This window comes from Mirounga angustirostris, unplaced genomic scaffold, assembly GCF_029215605.1.
Source record: "Mirounga angustirostris isolate CCGP_5_RB_7025 unplaced genomic scaffold, mMirAng1.0.hap1 SCAF_8, whole genome shotgun sequence".
In the NCBI taxonomy this organism is placed as follows: domain Eukaryota; kingdom Metazoa; phylum Chordata; class Mammalia; order Carnivora; family Phocidae; genus Mirounga; species Mirounga angustirostris.
In genome coordinates, this window is record NW_026991716.1 from 108670192 (window position 1) to 108685053 (window position 14862).

A 14862-nucleotide genomic window follows, 5' to 3' on the forward strand; every position below is an offset into this window, starting at 1 on the left:
TTGTTTCTTTTCTTGAGAATTTATTCCCATTGAGATTAAAAATTATTAAATTATAAGTGGCTGAAGTACTTTACTTTTAATTTTAATGTCTTTTTCTTACCTTTTTGATGTGTAGAGTTGTAAAAATAATTAATTTGAATAAGGATTAACTTGAACAAAGTCTAGTTTATGTACTTTTTCTTTCTTTGATTAGAGAATAATTTGCAGTTCTAGGTTAGACATGGATGACAGTGATATACTTTAGAGTCACCAAGGTGGGTTTGTATTTGTATATTTCCACATCATTCTTTAAAAAATGAAATGGTGTAAATAAGTGCTAATGTTTCCTGAAGGAAGATGGCCATCCTGCTCATGCTGGTGCTCTTTGCCTCTAGATATGTTTACAGCAAACAGGACTCAAAAACAGGGACTGACGGTCAGATGTACAGTCAGCTATCCTTTAAACGATCATTAACCCACATCAGGAAATACCATAAAGAAGGATTTATCTACTTCAGCCAGCAGAGGGCAGTGTACACATAAAAGTACACTACCAATTGTAAGACTTCCTTTGGTTTCTTTGGCAAATGTGTTAAAATTCCTCAAGTGGTTTATGTTTAGAATTAGCAGTACTGATAGGACAGGAAATTGGCTGGGTGGGACAGTGGTTAAAGGGGTTCTGTCTAAAAGCTTAGATCAGAAATATGTGCTACCATAATGTTGCTGTTCTATGAGGAATGTCCTCTGTCAAACTCCATTTTGAATGACCAAATAATCTATCATGTGGGAAGTTAACTCTTTAACTATTGTTTCGATATAATTTCTACAAAAAAAAGAAGTTCGGTGGAAAAAGCATGGGTTTCAAAGTCTGATCTAGGCCATAATTCTGCAAATGCTACTTATTGGCTGTGTGATCTGTGGCAGATTACTTAAACTTGTTCAGTTTCCATTTCCTTACCTGCAAAATTTACATAATGATCTGCTAGGAAAAGATGCGGAATATAATTGACCTTTGTAAAACACATAGTTGTAAATATAAGTTGCTTTCTTGAATCAGAACTCGTTATTTCTTGTCACATTTATGCTGTTTATCTAATGAGGTTAAGTGATAGGTTTGAAAGCAGTATAATTCCATTATATAGCCATCTGAGGCTAATACAAATTTTCCTGAAGAAACTCTGTTATAAAAAAATGGTATGTTCAATAAGGGGTTCATATCCAAAATATGTAAAGAACTTATAAAGCTCAACACCAGAAAAAAAGCAACCTGATTAAAAAAGGGACAGAGGACCTGAATAGACATTTTTCCAAAGAAGACATGCAGATGGCCAACAGACACATGAAGAGATACTCAACATCACTAATCATCAGGGAAATACAAATCAAAACCACAATGAGATGTCACCTCACACCAGTCAGAATGGCTAGTATCAAAATGACAAGAAGTAGCAAATGTTGGCAAGGATGTGGAGAAACAGGAACCCTGTTGGTGGGAATGTAAATTGGTGCAACCACTGTGGAAAACAGTATGGAAAACAGTAATTTTCCTCACAAAATTAAAAATAGGAATACCATATGATCCAGTAATTCCTCTACTGGATATTTACCCAAAGAGATCAAAAACATGAATTCGAAAAGATATATGCAACCCTATGTTTATTGCAGCATTATTCACAATTGCCTAGACATAGAAGCAACCCAAGAGTCCAGCAATCGATGAATGAATAAAGAAGATCTGGTGTATATATACAAGGAAATGCTATGCAGCCATAAAAAAGGATGCTTTTTTTTTTTTTTTTTTTTTTTTGCCATTTGTGACAATATGGTTGGACCTAGAGGGTATTATGCTAAGTGAAATCAGAGAAAGGTAAACACTATATGATTTCACTTAGCTGTGGAATCTAAAAAACAAGTGAACAAACAAACTGACTCTTAAATACAGAGAACAAACTGGTGGTTACCAGAGGGGAAGTGGGTGGGTAGGGGGGGATGAGCAAAATAGGTAAAGGGGATTAAGAGGTACAAACTTCCAGTTATAAAATAAATGGGTGATGGCAATGAAGATATGTGCAGCACAGGGAGTATAGTCAATAATACTGTCGTGTGTGGTGACTGATGGTGATAGACACTTATTGTGGTGAGCATTGAGTAATGTATAAAATTATTGAATCACTGTGTTGTACACCTGAAACTAATATAACACTGTATATTCACTATACTTCAGTAATAAAATTTTTTAAGTGGCAAGTGTCTAAGAAATAGTATAATCAATAATCTTAATATTTTATTCATAGCTCCTTAACTACTAACATGCTCCAAAATTTAACTGGTGGCTATGAAATTTGGGATAGTCTGTAATCGTTCACTGCCATAGTTTACTCTCTGGGCATTTCCTAATTCTTTGTGTGTGTTTATTTTCCATGAAATATTTTCTTGCTTACTAGAAATTGGCAGAACTCAGGTCTTAGGATACATAGATGATACAATGACTGATAGTGATAGATTTGAAAGTGTTAAGGAAACCAGCAGTCAAACACTGGGGCAAGCTTGAGTAATGAGGGACATCAAGGGTTATGTTGCTTGAGGATACTCTTCTCCTTTTAGGTAAACACTTTGGTCTTTGAGATATGGAGTTGGAAAAAAAATCTGCAGATATTCTTGGTTGAGATGGGCAGGGAATGTGAATAGAGAGGAGTCATGAAAAGGTGATGAAAAATATGTAGAGTTGAATATCATCATCTCAAGTGTGAGCCCTGATAAACTGAAGATAGGATGAAAGAGAGAAAAAAGAAAAAGTTATCAAGTTTGCCATTTTCTTCAGCATCAAGGTAACATAAATTCTGAACAGTTGCAAATAGTAGATTTCATATGGAAGGGGTATATTTTAAATGCGTATTGTTCATAGGTGTATGATATTTACATGTATGGCATGTATGTAATAATGTTTGATAGACTACAGATAATAGTAATGTTTCATGTGGAACATTTTATGAACCATGATGTTTCCACTTAGATGAAATCGGTAGCTGACATTCCTGGAGTGTCTTGCTTACCCTGAAGCAGGACTTAATGCTGCGAGGTAATGGAGCAGCTCTTGCCAGATCTCTGACTGCACAAGAGATTTGGAGCTTTTAGGTTTTCCAGGAGTTTTTGTTATGAATGTCTTACTTCACAATCAGCCTTGTAGAAGAAGGCATTCCAGCACAGGACCCAAATACATACCTCACACTGATTATTCTGTACTCCCTGAGAGATGGATAAAATAGGAATGTTTTTCCTCCCAGAGGTTGCGTCTCTAAGGTTATAGCCTTTCCTAACTTTTTCCAGGAGCATATATTTCTCTGCCTCTAGATCCCTGTACCACTGAACACTTGGTCTGGTAGGGGCTTATCTTGCTTTTAGTCTATTCTGAGGAAGTCTTGAGGTCTGAACTACTCAGATAAATATACCATAGTAGTACATGTTTTCTTTTTCTTTTTATTAAGGTTTTATTTATTTGAGAGAGAGCGCAATAGAGAGAGCATGAACAGGGTGGAAAGGCAGAGGGAGAGGGAGAAGCAGACTCCCTACCGAGCAGGGAGCACGACGCGGGGCTCGATCTCAGGATGCCAGGATCATGACCTAGCCGAAGGCAGACACTTAACTGACTGAGCCACCCAGGTGCCCCGGTAGTACATGTTTTCTTGATAACCATTTTTAGCATAGGTCTTAATTATTACTTTTGGGTTTTCCAGGCTCCTGCTGTTCATTTCCAGTCTCTTACTCTGATCATCATATTCTCTGCTTTTTATCACCAGTTTGTCCTCTTTATGTCCTTTAGGTCAAAGACAAGCTATTTTGTTAAGCTGTCTCTTTGGTCTATGAGGAAGCCTATCTCCCATTGTGTTTCAGCTTTTGTATCCTACCTCTGCTTCCCCGGGTGAGCTGTGTATTGGCAGCATAGGTGGTCTAGACCCACTAGCAACTGAGCCTGAGTCGGTCTCCAGCCCGTCCTCAGCTGTCTTACTCTAAGCCTGCATGCTGGAATCTCTCTTCTCTTCTTCACCACTGCAGCTCCAGAACATTCCCTGAAGTAGTCCACAGTGCATTTCGAGATAGAGGTGATCATGCATGGCCTGGAAGCGGCACAGGGAGAAGAGAAGACAGAAGGCAGAGCTGGGAAGGACCTCATGTTGTGATTCCTCCTGTGTGGGAGAGGAAACGGAGAGGACATTCAGCAAACTGATGTGCAGTTAAATCTAACTCCCAGACAGTAAGGGGAAAGCCTCAGAATTGGGGAGAGTTTGAACCCATTTGGATTTTAGCCATCAATGCTGGCATGTTAGATTTGCATTTGAACAAGTTGAGTTTGGTCTCAGCAAGGAAAATAGACTGGAGAGGGAGCCACTGAAGGCATGGCAACTGGCCATTTAGGGGAAGAAGGCAAGCAGAGACACGGAAGCTGAAACTCTAGTACCGGCATTGTGGGCGAAGAGAAGTGGATTTGAGACATTTAGGATGCAGAATGGAAGATTTGAGGTCTGACTCCATGTGAGAGGAAAAGGGCGAGGCATTTGACCCAGGCTTCTGATTTCGATGACGAGGTGGAGCATGAGGCACGGAGCTGTGAGGAGAAGTGGAGCAGCAGGAGCGATGTCGGCATCTGGACAGAGCTCTAAAATATAACCGAGTAACGACATTTCTGCCAGGATTAAGCTAACGTAGCTCAGGAAGTGGACACGTTTTCTGGAGATCTTATTTGGTATAAGGACCGAAGTTAGAATACCTGGAGGAACAGACGATGGCATATCCCTTCCTTTCGGCTGACTCTTCAGTCAGACTTCTGGTGCAGTTGAAATGCGCAAGCCAAGGTTAAATGCTGGATTGTTCGATATTGCTGCTGTCCCAGGAACAGTCCTGAGATGTGGACCAGACTGGAGTCCTCCTCTGAAGTCGACGGTACTCCTAGGATTATGGTATCCCTCAGGCATCCTTGCGGCTCCCTCGATGTCCTCCTGGTATAAAAGTTTTGTGTCATTGAAATAATCCTCCTAGTTGCTAGAACGAAGTTAATAGTACTTCTGATCCAGTTCTGTTGCTTTGTGGGTAGGCAGCTCAGCTATCAAAGCCTTAGTTTATTACCTGGATCCCCAGAGATACTCCTTGAGTTGAGGAAAAAGCTCTTGTGGAGAAACCCTCATTAGTTGCAGTTAAGAGTATGGTATCAGGGGCCAAATAGGCCTGTGTTTAAATCCTGGCTCTGTCACTTACCAGCTGTGCTCTCTTGGGCCTGTACTCTTTAATTCCTCATCTGTAAGGGACGCTAGTAGTGTACTTATCTCTTAGAGCTGATGAGTTTCCCTAAAACATTTGTATAGTTTTTGGCCCATAATAAATACCTAGTAAATGCCACCTTTCACTTGGTATTCTTTAATCATATACCTACAGGTTGATCAGATAAGATTTATCTTTTATCTTTTGGAAATTATATAGCCTGAAGTTAGTAACCATTGGCATGTTTTCATGTGTTTGCAGGAGTATATAATACACTTAGTGTCATAAAATTTAGGTAGTACTTTTTAGATTCAATACTCTACCTTTATTCTCATGGTTTATTTTTTTAATGGCGTGATTGTAAGAAGCAATACGGCATGAAGGTTAAGAGCTCAGTCTCTGGAGATGTATTTGTATCTTGGCTTTTTTACTCAAGAGTTGTGTGACCATGGACAAGTTAGTTAACCTTTCTGTGCCTCAGTTTCCTCATCTGTAAAGTGGAGACAATTATAGTGCTCTTCTTAAACTGTCATTATAAGGGTTGAATGAGTCCATGTATATAAAGTACTGGAACAGTGCCTGGTATGTATGTAGCCCTATACCTGTTATTGGGTCATATAGTTAAAGTGCTCAGGCATGGTAGTTTTTCTCCTTGTGCCAAGAAAATGGATGTTGTTACTTCTTACAGTCTCTAGGGTAGTATTTTTCTTTTCATTAATTCCCTTACTGAGCTTGCTGAGGTACTCATCAAATGAGGAGCTAGCAGGCACAGCAGGAGTATGGGAAAGGGGTTCCAGTCCGAGGTGGTGGGCTGACAATGCAGGTTGTCCTTTGTTCTTCCTGAGACCATGAAAAAGATAATAAACTCACAAGAGAACGAAGTCTTCACAGCAGAGAGAGCAAGAGAGATGAACCAACAAAATTCCTAGGAACGGAAGGTAGAATCCTATGGATAAGTGAAATGGAACGCAGCCCGCAGCACGGAATGGCAGAAGGGGGCCACAAGGAAGGCCTTTTTTCTTTTTTTGTAATGAATCAGGAAATCTGGGCAGGTTTAATAATTTGGGTTTTGTGTGATTTTTTTTTTTTTTTAAATTGGCAAAATAGTTTCTGAATAAACAGATCAGTCAACGTAATTTTATTTTGGCTACACCTGGGCTTTTATTAAGTATTAGATATGAGGAAAAGGACAAAGATACTCATCTCATACAGGAATAAGGAAAAATGTAAAAAATATTTTGAAGATTGTTGTATTCGAGATAATATTTGTAGATACCATTTTGATGCTGAAACCAGGATAAAAAATTAGACTTTGTATTTTCTAATTGTCTTTACATTTGTTCTCAAAATCACATCAATTTACATACAGTAGAATCTGAATTTACGGAAGTATGTAGGAAGTGAGATTTTATTTCTGATTAGATTTATTTTCACACTTTGAGATGGCTAGTGAAATTGGATGAGAAGCTGATTAGCCGTCAATTTTCTAAGGTGAAGTAGAACATTCTAACTCAGATTTATATTTCCAGTGCCGAACATCAGTCTGAGCCCTAGTCCTTCCCTGTCTCTTAATGTCTAAAGTGGAAATCACTTGTTTAGCCTCTTCATCTACTCTGGTTACTTAAAGTTGCCAGGAATATTTTATTTCATGAACTGAATATGGATATACCTCCAAACAGTTTTGTCTGTATAACATCATACAAATGCAATCACTTGTTGTTAAATATCTTTGGAGTAGAAGCTTCCTTGTGTGATGATTCTTACAGTTACAGGTGATTTCGGTTTGTGCTAAACTGTGAATCTGAAGATGCATGTTGTTGTCTCGACTTGTGTTGCCCAGGTTGGTTCTCTTTGCCCTTTCTGGATCTCTGTTTTCCCAGCAAAAAATATTTGTTCTCTCTGTGCAGAGGATTGTTGTGTGAATCACACGAGGTGAAGCAGATGAAAACACTTTTGGATACTCAAGCATGATACAGATATAGACCAGTGGTGTATTTCTAATTCAGATAATGAAGAAAAACAAACATGCACCAGAGGGCGGGATTTTGCTTAAAGTAAATGACTGCTTTGGTTTCCAGCTAACTAAAGAAATAACTCAAACATCTTTGTTTTCTATATTTTCCAACCAACCAGAACCGGGACCAGTATTCACATCTGTTAAGTGATCACTTTCTCCCGTACCAAGGTCATAATTCCTTCCGTGAGAAATATTTCAGTGGCGTTACAAAAAGAATTGCCAAGGAAGAGAAATCTAGCCAAGAGTGAAAATTAAGATTTTGACAATGGAAAGAGTAAGGATTTAACAGAAAAGACATCTGGATGTGAACTTCCATGTATGATACAGATAACATATACTCTTTTAAATAATTTTATATAACGAAATAAATGCTCCAAAGTAAATTGAACAATTCTTTTACAATTAGCTTTGTTTTATAGATTATTTTGTTGTATGTGGTCTTTGGAACCTTATTTAATTTATATTTGTACTTTCAAGTATTATGGAAATTGAAAACAGTTATATTTTTGGTAATTAATTTGCAAGGGGAACTGATATTATTGACTTTTAAAACAGATACCTGTCGATACGTTATAAGCAGTGAACTAACCATGGTTAAGAATTTATTCATTCAGTAGGTTCGTTTATTTGGTTTCTGATTGTAATTGATTTATAGTGCTAATAAAGCTTACTGAGGATTCCTAAAACTGTGTTGTATTCGCTGCTTTTCAGGGGGGAGGTGATAAAGGAAATGGACTTTTATTTATAAATTCCAGACTAGTATGTAATGACAGTGATAATGGTAAGGAGGAGAAAGGCGAGGACCTGGCAACCTGAAAAGCTCCCCAACTCCTTGAGGCCTGTCCACATCTGAAGCTCGGCTGTACCTTGGACTTGCTCTTGCATTCCTAGACATTGACTGTCGGTCAAGTTAACTACCCACAATTTTTGGTTTAGAAAGTAACCGATAGTTAAGAGCAGTAACAACAACACAAGTCCTTGATGGTTCCCTAACGGTATTAAGCCTAATCAGAGCTCTTTGAAATAGAAGCTATATTTTTCTTGAAGGAGAAACTTTGCTGAGTCTACATTGTGTCCATCATGAAAATATCTTGTTTGAAAACCACTCTACCCATTAATTCAGGATGCTAATAGCTTTCCTGCCCTCGGTGGTCAAATGTACCTCAGCAGGGTGGCAGTAAACGGATCCTCTCCTTCTAACCATAGCCTATTTTTATTTATGCTATTATTATTATTTTAGTGTTACTGCTGGCTTTTATGGACTTCCAATTTGAATCTGCATGGCTTAAGACTTCCAAAAGACCTGCCCAAGCAGAGAGAGAGGAGAGAGAGAGAGAGAGGAAGCTATCTGCGTAGTTCTCTCTCCTTTTCTTGTCCTGCAACCCTGCATCTCAGCAGCTGATCTCAAACATTTCAGTGATTGTTTTGTTTGGGTTTCTGGATGTGATTTGTGGTACACTGGGGGAAAGCTAAAAGTATTCAAGCATAATTTATTTTCAGTATTTCTGTTATTAAACCATCTTATTTAAAATTTTCTGAGGTTATATGGAGGGTGAGTTTGCAACTCTGTAGCTGACTAAATTTGGAATATGAGATTTTAGCCTTGCCCTGTTTTGTTTTTTGCTTATCACAAAAATTAGTCCAAATAGTTCTGGAAAAGTTACAACGTTAATTTTAGTCACTTTGTCCTTAAAAATTATCTAATATTTAAAAAAATATTTCACATTATTTCTTATTACTACCAGCTGAGGTCTTCTGATTTTTAATTCTTCATCATCTCTATCATCATGTTCAGTCTCCTATTCTTGAACTATCACTAGGTAGGCTCAGAGTGTAAATGTGTGTAGTTATTTTGAGTAGTTATATATTGGTACTCAGAAGTGAAAAGGAAACCTGGTCACTTTCAACCAATTTTTGTTTTAGAGCAGAGGTCTCAACTCCTCTTATTCTAAAAAAAAGACTTCATTTTCTGGCATCAGGATCTTATTACTTTCTGTATAAGTTATAGCAGATCATTTCCAGAGTGTTTTGGTTGTATGTGTGTTCCTCATGCACTTACCAGGAGAGTATCCCCTAGCAAAGTGCCTGCCTTTTGGATAGTCCTGTAGTATGAATTTATAGTATAATCTGTGTGAACCCTAGGTGGTCTGTTAGCTGGCCTATTTCATGTATATAATATGACAAAATCTATCATTTTGTTTCTGGCATATATTAAATACCCATAAAATCCAGATGGGTACCTTGGTGGTGTTTCATCAGAAGTAACTTTTTTCCTATCCATTCTGGTGGGGATTTATTTTTGCTATGATAGCTGAGAGGAAATAGTGGAGTGGATGGTCTTTGGTGTGTTTATTAGCCAGAGTGGCCAGCAGATTAAAAAAAAAAAAAAAGAATTAAAACCTGCTACAAGTTTCTCAGCCACTTCCCGCCCATGGTGACCCAGGTTTTGGCCAGCTCACCACTAACTTCCTTATGACTAATTCTTTAAATACAAAGATTGAGCAATAAAACATTTCAAACTCTTTAAATTCTGGGAGGTAAGTCAGTGTTACCACTATTTCCTTGTGGAGAAAACTCACTTAAAATTTGAGATTCCCTTCATATTTAAGAAAAGTGGTGATTACAACTAGAAAGAACCTTATTTCAAGTTTGTTGGGACAGTCGAGTATGAGTTAACATACCAGATGCATTGTAGTGAATGTGTTTATATTATTGGATGAAAAATGTGCTTTAGAAGTTTGAGACTTAGAAACAGCTTTTGAGGTAATATGTTTTATACTCTTATAATTAAATTAAAGAAGCAGGGGTTTGACTTTTTTTTTTTTAAAGCATCAGGAAATTAGATATTAAGGTTGTATTATCTAGATGCCAATATAAGCAAATCTGGCTCTTGAATCAAAGGCCTCAGTTGTTTTGAGTTAGGAGAACTGCTGACATCCTATGCTGGAAGTATTATCAGGTATTGATAATCCAAAGAAATATGGAATTAAATATAATGTTTATGTGTTGGAAATTGAATGTGACATTTTTTTTGGGAAATGATCTTTCTATACCATTTTAGTCTCCCTAAAAAAGCACAGTGGAAGTAAGCTGATGTTAATGGTTCTACTAGAAAAAAAAAATTCTTTGTAGCTAAAGCAGGGCATAAGTAAATAAAGTCATTAATGGAGTATAGGGGTGGAAATGGAGGTGGGTGTTGCTGAGAAAATTGATGACTTCATTGTTGATTTTCCTGTTTGACCAAAAGGGAATAAATTATAGCAGAATAAGGACTTTGGCTCTTTTTACAAGAGCATGGTTTTGCTCCATTATAAAGTTATTTAGAAAACTAAACACTTGTAAGAATCTTTATTCTTAGAAGGATTGTATTCATAGAATAAGTGAAGTCTACTTTCATTTCCAGCTCACCCACTCCCATTTTTCTCAGATATTTATCAAGTAGTGTGGTTTGTAATCCAAACAAAAAAAAAATGCCTTAATCCAGAACATACACATGGACACAATAACACTAGACTGATGATGTTTGTACTTTACTAAAACATTGAGATCTTCTCTAAAACAGAGTGGTTTGAGAACATAAGGTCTAGAGTGTAAAGAATTATAATGGAATGATAAACATATCTGTGATTCTATCTAGCCATAGAATCATAGAGACAGCACATTCCTGTCTATCCTTTGGGGTGAAAAAGCTTACTAGGGAACCTGACCCTATTTCCTTAACAGAGGCCTGCCTCAGGATGTTCATATGTTTCACTGTGTGGAATAAGCAAATTGACGTTTAGACATAACTGAGACCAACCTGGAATTTGGCTCTTACCCCTTCCTTCATAAGCCATTGAAGACAGGCTCTTAGGGGAATGGAGGCTAAATTGTCATGGCAGTTTCTTAAGAAGCCTGGGTCATGGAACAAAATGGAGCTTAATAGATGAATGTTAAGATAAGCCAGGCTCACTTTCTGTAACTGCCAGCCTTATTTCTTGGGATATTAGGATGTACTCAGTGTATTTTTGTCCTAGAATTTGAATGTTCTTACTAAGATAATATTGCAGTGATGCCAAACTGAATTGCTTAAAAAGGAATCTGCTTTGACCTCTACGCCTTTAAAATCTCTCCTTTAATCAAGCCTTCCTGACTCTCTCCTGAGGGCTTATTGGAAGAACTCTTATTTTGTCTAACATCCAGCGGTGAAGATTAGCGGGGCTTATGTGTGAAGTTAGTCAAATTAAGAGGAAAAAAAAAAAAAAGGCTGTGGAGAAAATTAGAATTGAAACCTCTAAATGGTACTTGAGTTGGGTTTTGATGGACTGTACAAATATTTTATCTAATGTGTTATAAGTTTGTGAGGTGGATCAGATGATCAAAACCAGTATTGGTAAGCTTTAGAAATCTGTGAAAGCTCCTTAAATATGTATTTATTTATTTGTAAATCATGGCTGGAGTATCTCACACAAGTCTGAGTGCTGCCAGCACAAACATCGAAACTTTCTTTTTTTGCATTATCTTATTTTTCTACAACTTACACCTATGGGGAAACAATTCTCCATAGATATCTTGCATTTCTGTATATTTAAGGAGGTACCGACACTCTGCACCCTAGACTGCCTTTCTGGGGATGTGGGCACACCACTGAAAGATAGAGTGTCTCCACCTCCTTTGCCCACGGCTCCCCCTTCTGTAAAAACTATTAGCAAACTACTGTGCTTTTGCCAAAGTTGAACACCTGAGCCATCCGACCTCCTGTTTCCATTGTGGAGGAGATGAAACAGACTCATAACTGTCAAGGTGAGAAGGGCCCAACAAGCCTCATTTGTCAGATGGAATTGGTATATTCAAAAGTGCAGCTGGCTTCACCCCAGTGGCAACTTGGATTAACATGAAAAAGTGGCAGCTACTTGGGGCAAACTTTATCTCTCATACCGTTGCCCAAGACAAAGGCACTGGCTCAATGGCATCTTTGGTTCATAAAGGTTACATTTCAGGGCTTTAAAAATACATTTAGGTTGTTGCATTTAGGAGATTCCTTCAAATCTGCCTCTTTCTCTGTGGATTGGCTATACGGTAGCCCAGTGGTCTTCAGAGGGCTGCTATGGCTGTTTCTCTCAGTGCCAGATATCAGCAATGGGAATGGAGGTGGTTGGCCAGGTCGCGGGCAGAACGCAAAGCTATTCTCATAGCTCCAGCCAATACCCTCCTTGCTGAGCCTTGTTATATTTTTATCGACTCTTAGGCTACTACTAGTGTGACCTATGGTTTGGTCTGTCGCTTGGAAAATTAGAGATTGGCAGATTAAAGACACCCTCCTTAGGGGCTACAAATAGTGGACACAGATTGTGGCTGCTGACAGAACGGTCTAGGTCATTCTCTGATGAGACCAACTAGAATAAAACAATTGAGCTGGCATCCGCCAAATTGCTCTCACTGTTGCCTGGACCCGTCATTGTCTCAAACACAGCGGCACATCCACCATTATAGACAGGACACAAAATGAAGGACAGTATTTCTGATGCAGAGCTACCAGACTTGTGACTCCTGCCAAAAGTTGACCTGGTTGCCTTGTGGTTTAGGAGACCACTCTGCATGGGGTGTTGTCCAGCATGCTCCTGGCAGATTGATTACTTCGGATCTTTGCCCCACTCAGAGAGCTATTGGTTGTGCATCACTGTTGTTGACACTTTCTCAGGTTACAGTGTTGCTGTTCCAGTCCAATCAGTTGACTCCAGCCACACTACTTTAGCCCTTGAAAGTAATCTGTGTCAAGTGTTTGGCTTTTTGGGCCATTTGATATGACAATGGTATTATACCTTTTATTGCAAAAGCCACTCAACCATGGGCTGATAGTCAAAGTATCTGATAGACTTTCCATGCTCCTTACCATCCACAGGCATCTGGAATTTTTGAGCTTTGGAAATTTTCTCTACATTTGTTCTGTGTTTTCTCTGGCAGTCAGTCCTTTACCAAGCCTTCTCAGAAAGGCTCAGTACATTGCTCCAAAGTTAGCTCTGAATAGTGCAGTGTTTTGTCCTTTGTCAGACACCAAAGTCTTAACTGGTAGGTTTTAAACTCAGAGAAAACTGGTGACCACTAGCTTGAGTCTCAGGCAGGGAAAATTTTTTACAACCAACACCAAAGAAGGAGCTGCAGCAATCTAGTCCGAAAGGACTCCTCCCGGTTAAAGCAAGAAAAGCTGATTTATTGCCCTTAATTTTCTTCTTTACATTTTCCTCTAGATCCCAGAAAATGTTTTTTAAAAACTCCAAATTTTCTACTTTATTTTAGTGGTAACTGGTGTTCTCTGTACAAGTTGTATGTGTTACTCTACTTTTCCTGTTCTCTATATTGTAAGGCCGGTCTGCTGCTGACTGGCTGATGCCAAGGCATAGAAGGAGCATGGTGTGTAGGGGAGCTTCATGCAGTTCAGAGTCACTGAAGTATGAACTGGGAACCAGCAAAGTAAGGCTGGAGAATGTGGCAGGAGGATTTCTGATTGCCCCCTCCCCTCCCGCCATGCTGGGGGAGCACGGGGAATTACCTCAGTATTTTCAGGGAGAACATGGCGGCATGATCAGGTTTGGTCTGACTGTCACTCCGGTGGTAGTGGTTTGGAATGGAGGAAGATAGATTTAGAAGCCAGAATGTTAGTCAGGATGTTGATGCGGTCATCCACGTTAGAGATGTAAAGGTCACTGCTAGAACAGTGGTAGTCAGGATTGATTGGAGAATATTTAGAAAGCGAAATGAGCAAGTCCTGGTAATTGATTGGGTACAGGGATGAGGAGTAAAGGATGATGTCCAGGGTTCCAGTTGGGTGACTCAGTGGATGGCATGATACACACTGGAACAGAAAATGGTGGAAAGAGGATGTGCTTAGGTTTGGCCATCCTAAACAGGAGGAGCCTATTGAACAGGCCTGGAGAACTGCCGGGCAGGCTGTTGAGGATGCGAGACCAAAGCCGGACAGTGATCGCACATGTGAGGAGTAGCAGATCCCTGTAGGGGACAAAAAAGCACTTGAGTTAAGATACACTGCACAGCTCCAAAGTTCATTCTGTCACATTTCCTCCCTCGGCATGATATGTGTGTTTAGCAAAGAGAATTGGCACAACCCAATGCTCATGAGACTGGATCAGGCAATTCCAAGTTTATTACAAGAGATTTCTTCTCAAATTACTAATGAGATGAAGTTACTCTGTTGTGTTACTTGAAGCTCTAGAGAACAGGATTGGCTTGGGGGTGATGTACTTCTGCCCGAACTGGATGGGTGGATGTACTCCATTTGTTGTATAACTTAGGGTGTTACATCATAAAGTTAGGACTTAAAGAAACTGACAGGCTGTTGTTAGTTGCCTCGAAGAAAAACCTGCTAACGAAATACCCAGGCTACTACCGTTTGGACTCAGGATGTGGAAAAGAAAAACTCAGAGTTTTTTCTCTCTTCTCCTTATCCTTTAAAATTAAAAATACTTCCCCTTCCTTTCTCTTATTTAAGTAACTACATAATAGCTTTTGGGCAGCGACATAAAAATTACAGGGTAGGCCAGAATATGGGGAAAATTTTAATTAAATTGGGGGTTTTGTTTGTTTTTTCATTTATTAAAAAATGTTGAGCCAAAAAT

At 38.8% G+C, this 14862-nt stretch overlaps 1 protein-coding gene across 7 annotated transcripts in view; it reads left to right on the forward strand.

Annotated features, from left to right (window-relative positions):
* Positions 1-7935, forward strand: part of TRMT11 (tRNA methyltransferase 11 homolog) — a 54856-nt gene extending 46921 nt beyond the window's left edge. For 5 of the 7 annotated variants that reach the window (XM_045865501.2, XM_064598084.1, XM_054505552.2 and 2 more), the window contains one exon: positions 7366-7935. In XM_045865501.2, the coding sequence (XP_045721457.1) occupies positions 7366-7497 (132 nt within the window). In that variant the 3' untranslated portion in view covers positions 7498-7935. Of the gene's footprint in view, positions 1-4032; positions 4977-7365 lie in introns of all 7 variants that reach the window. The other 2 variants (XR_006788990.3, XM_054505551.2) reach the window with 2 other exon arrangements.
* Positions 7936-14862: the final 6927 nt, after the last annotated feature.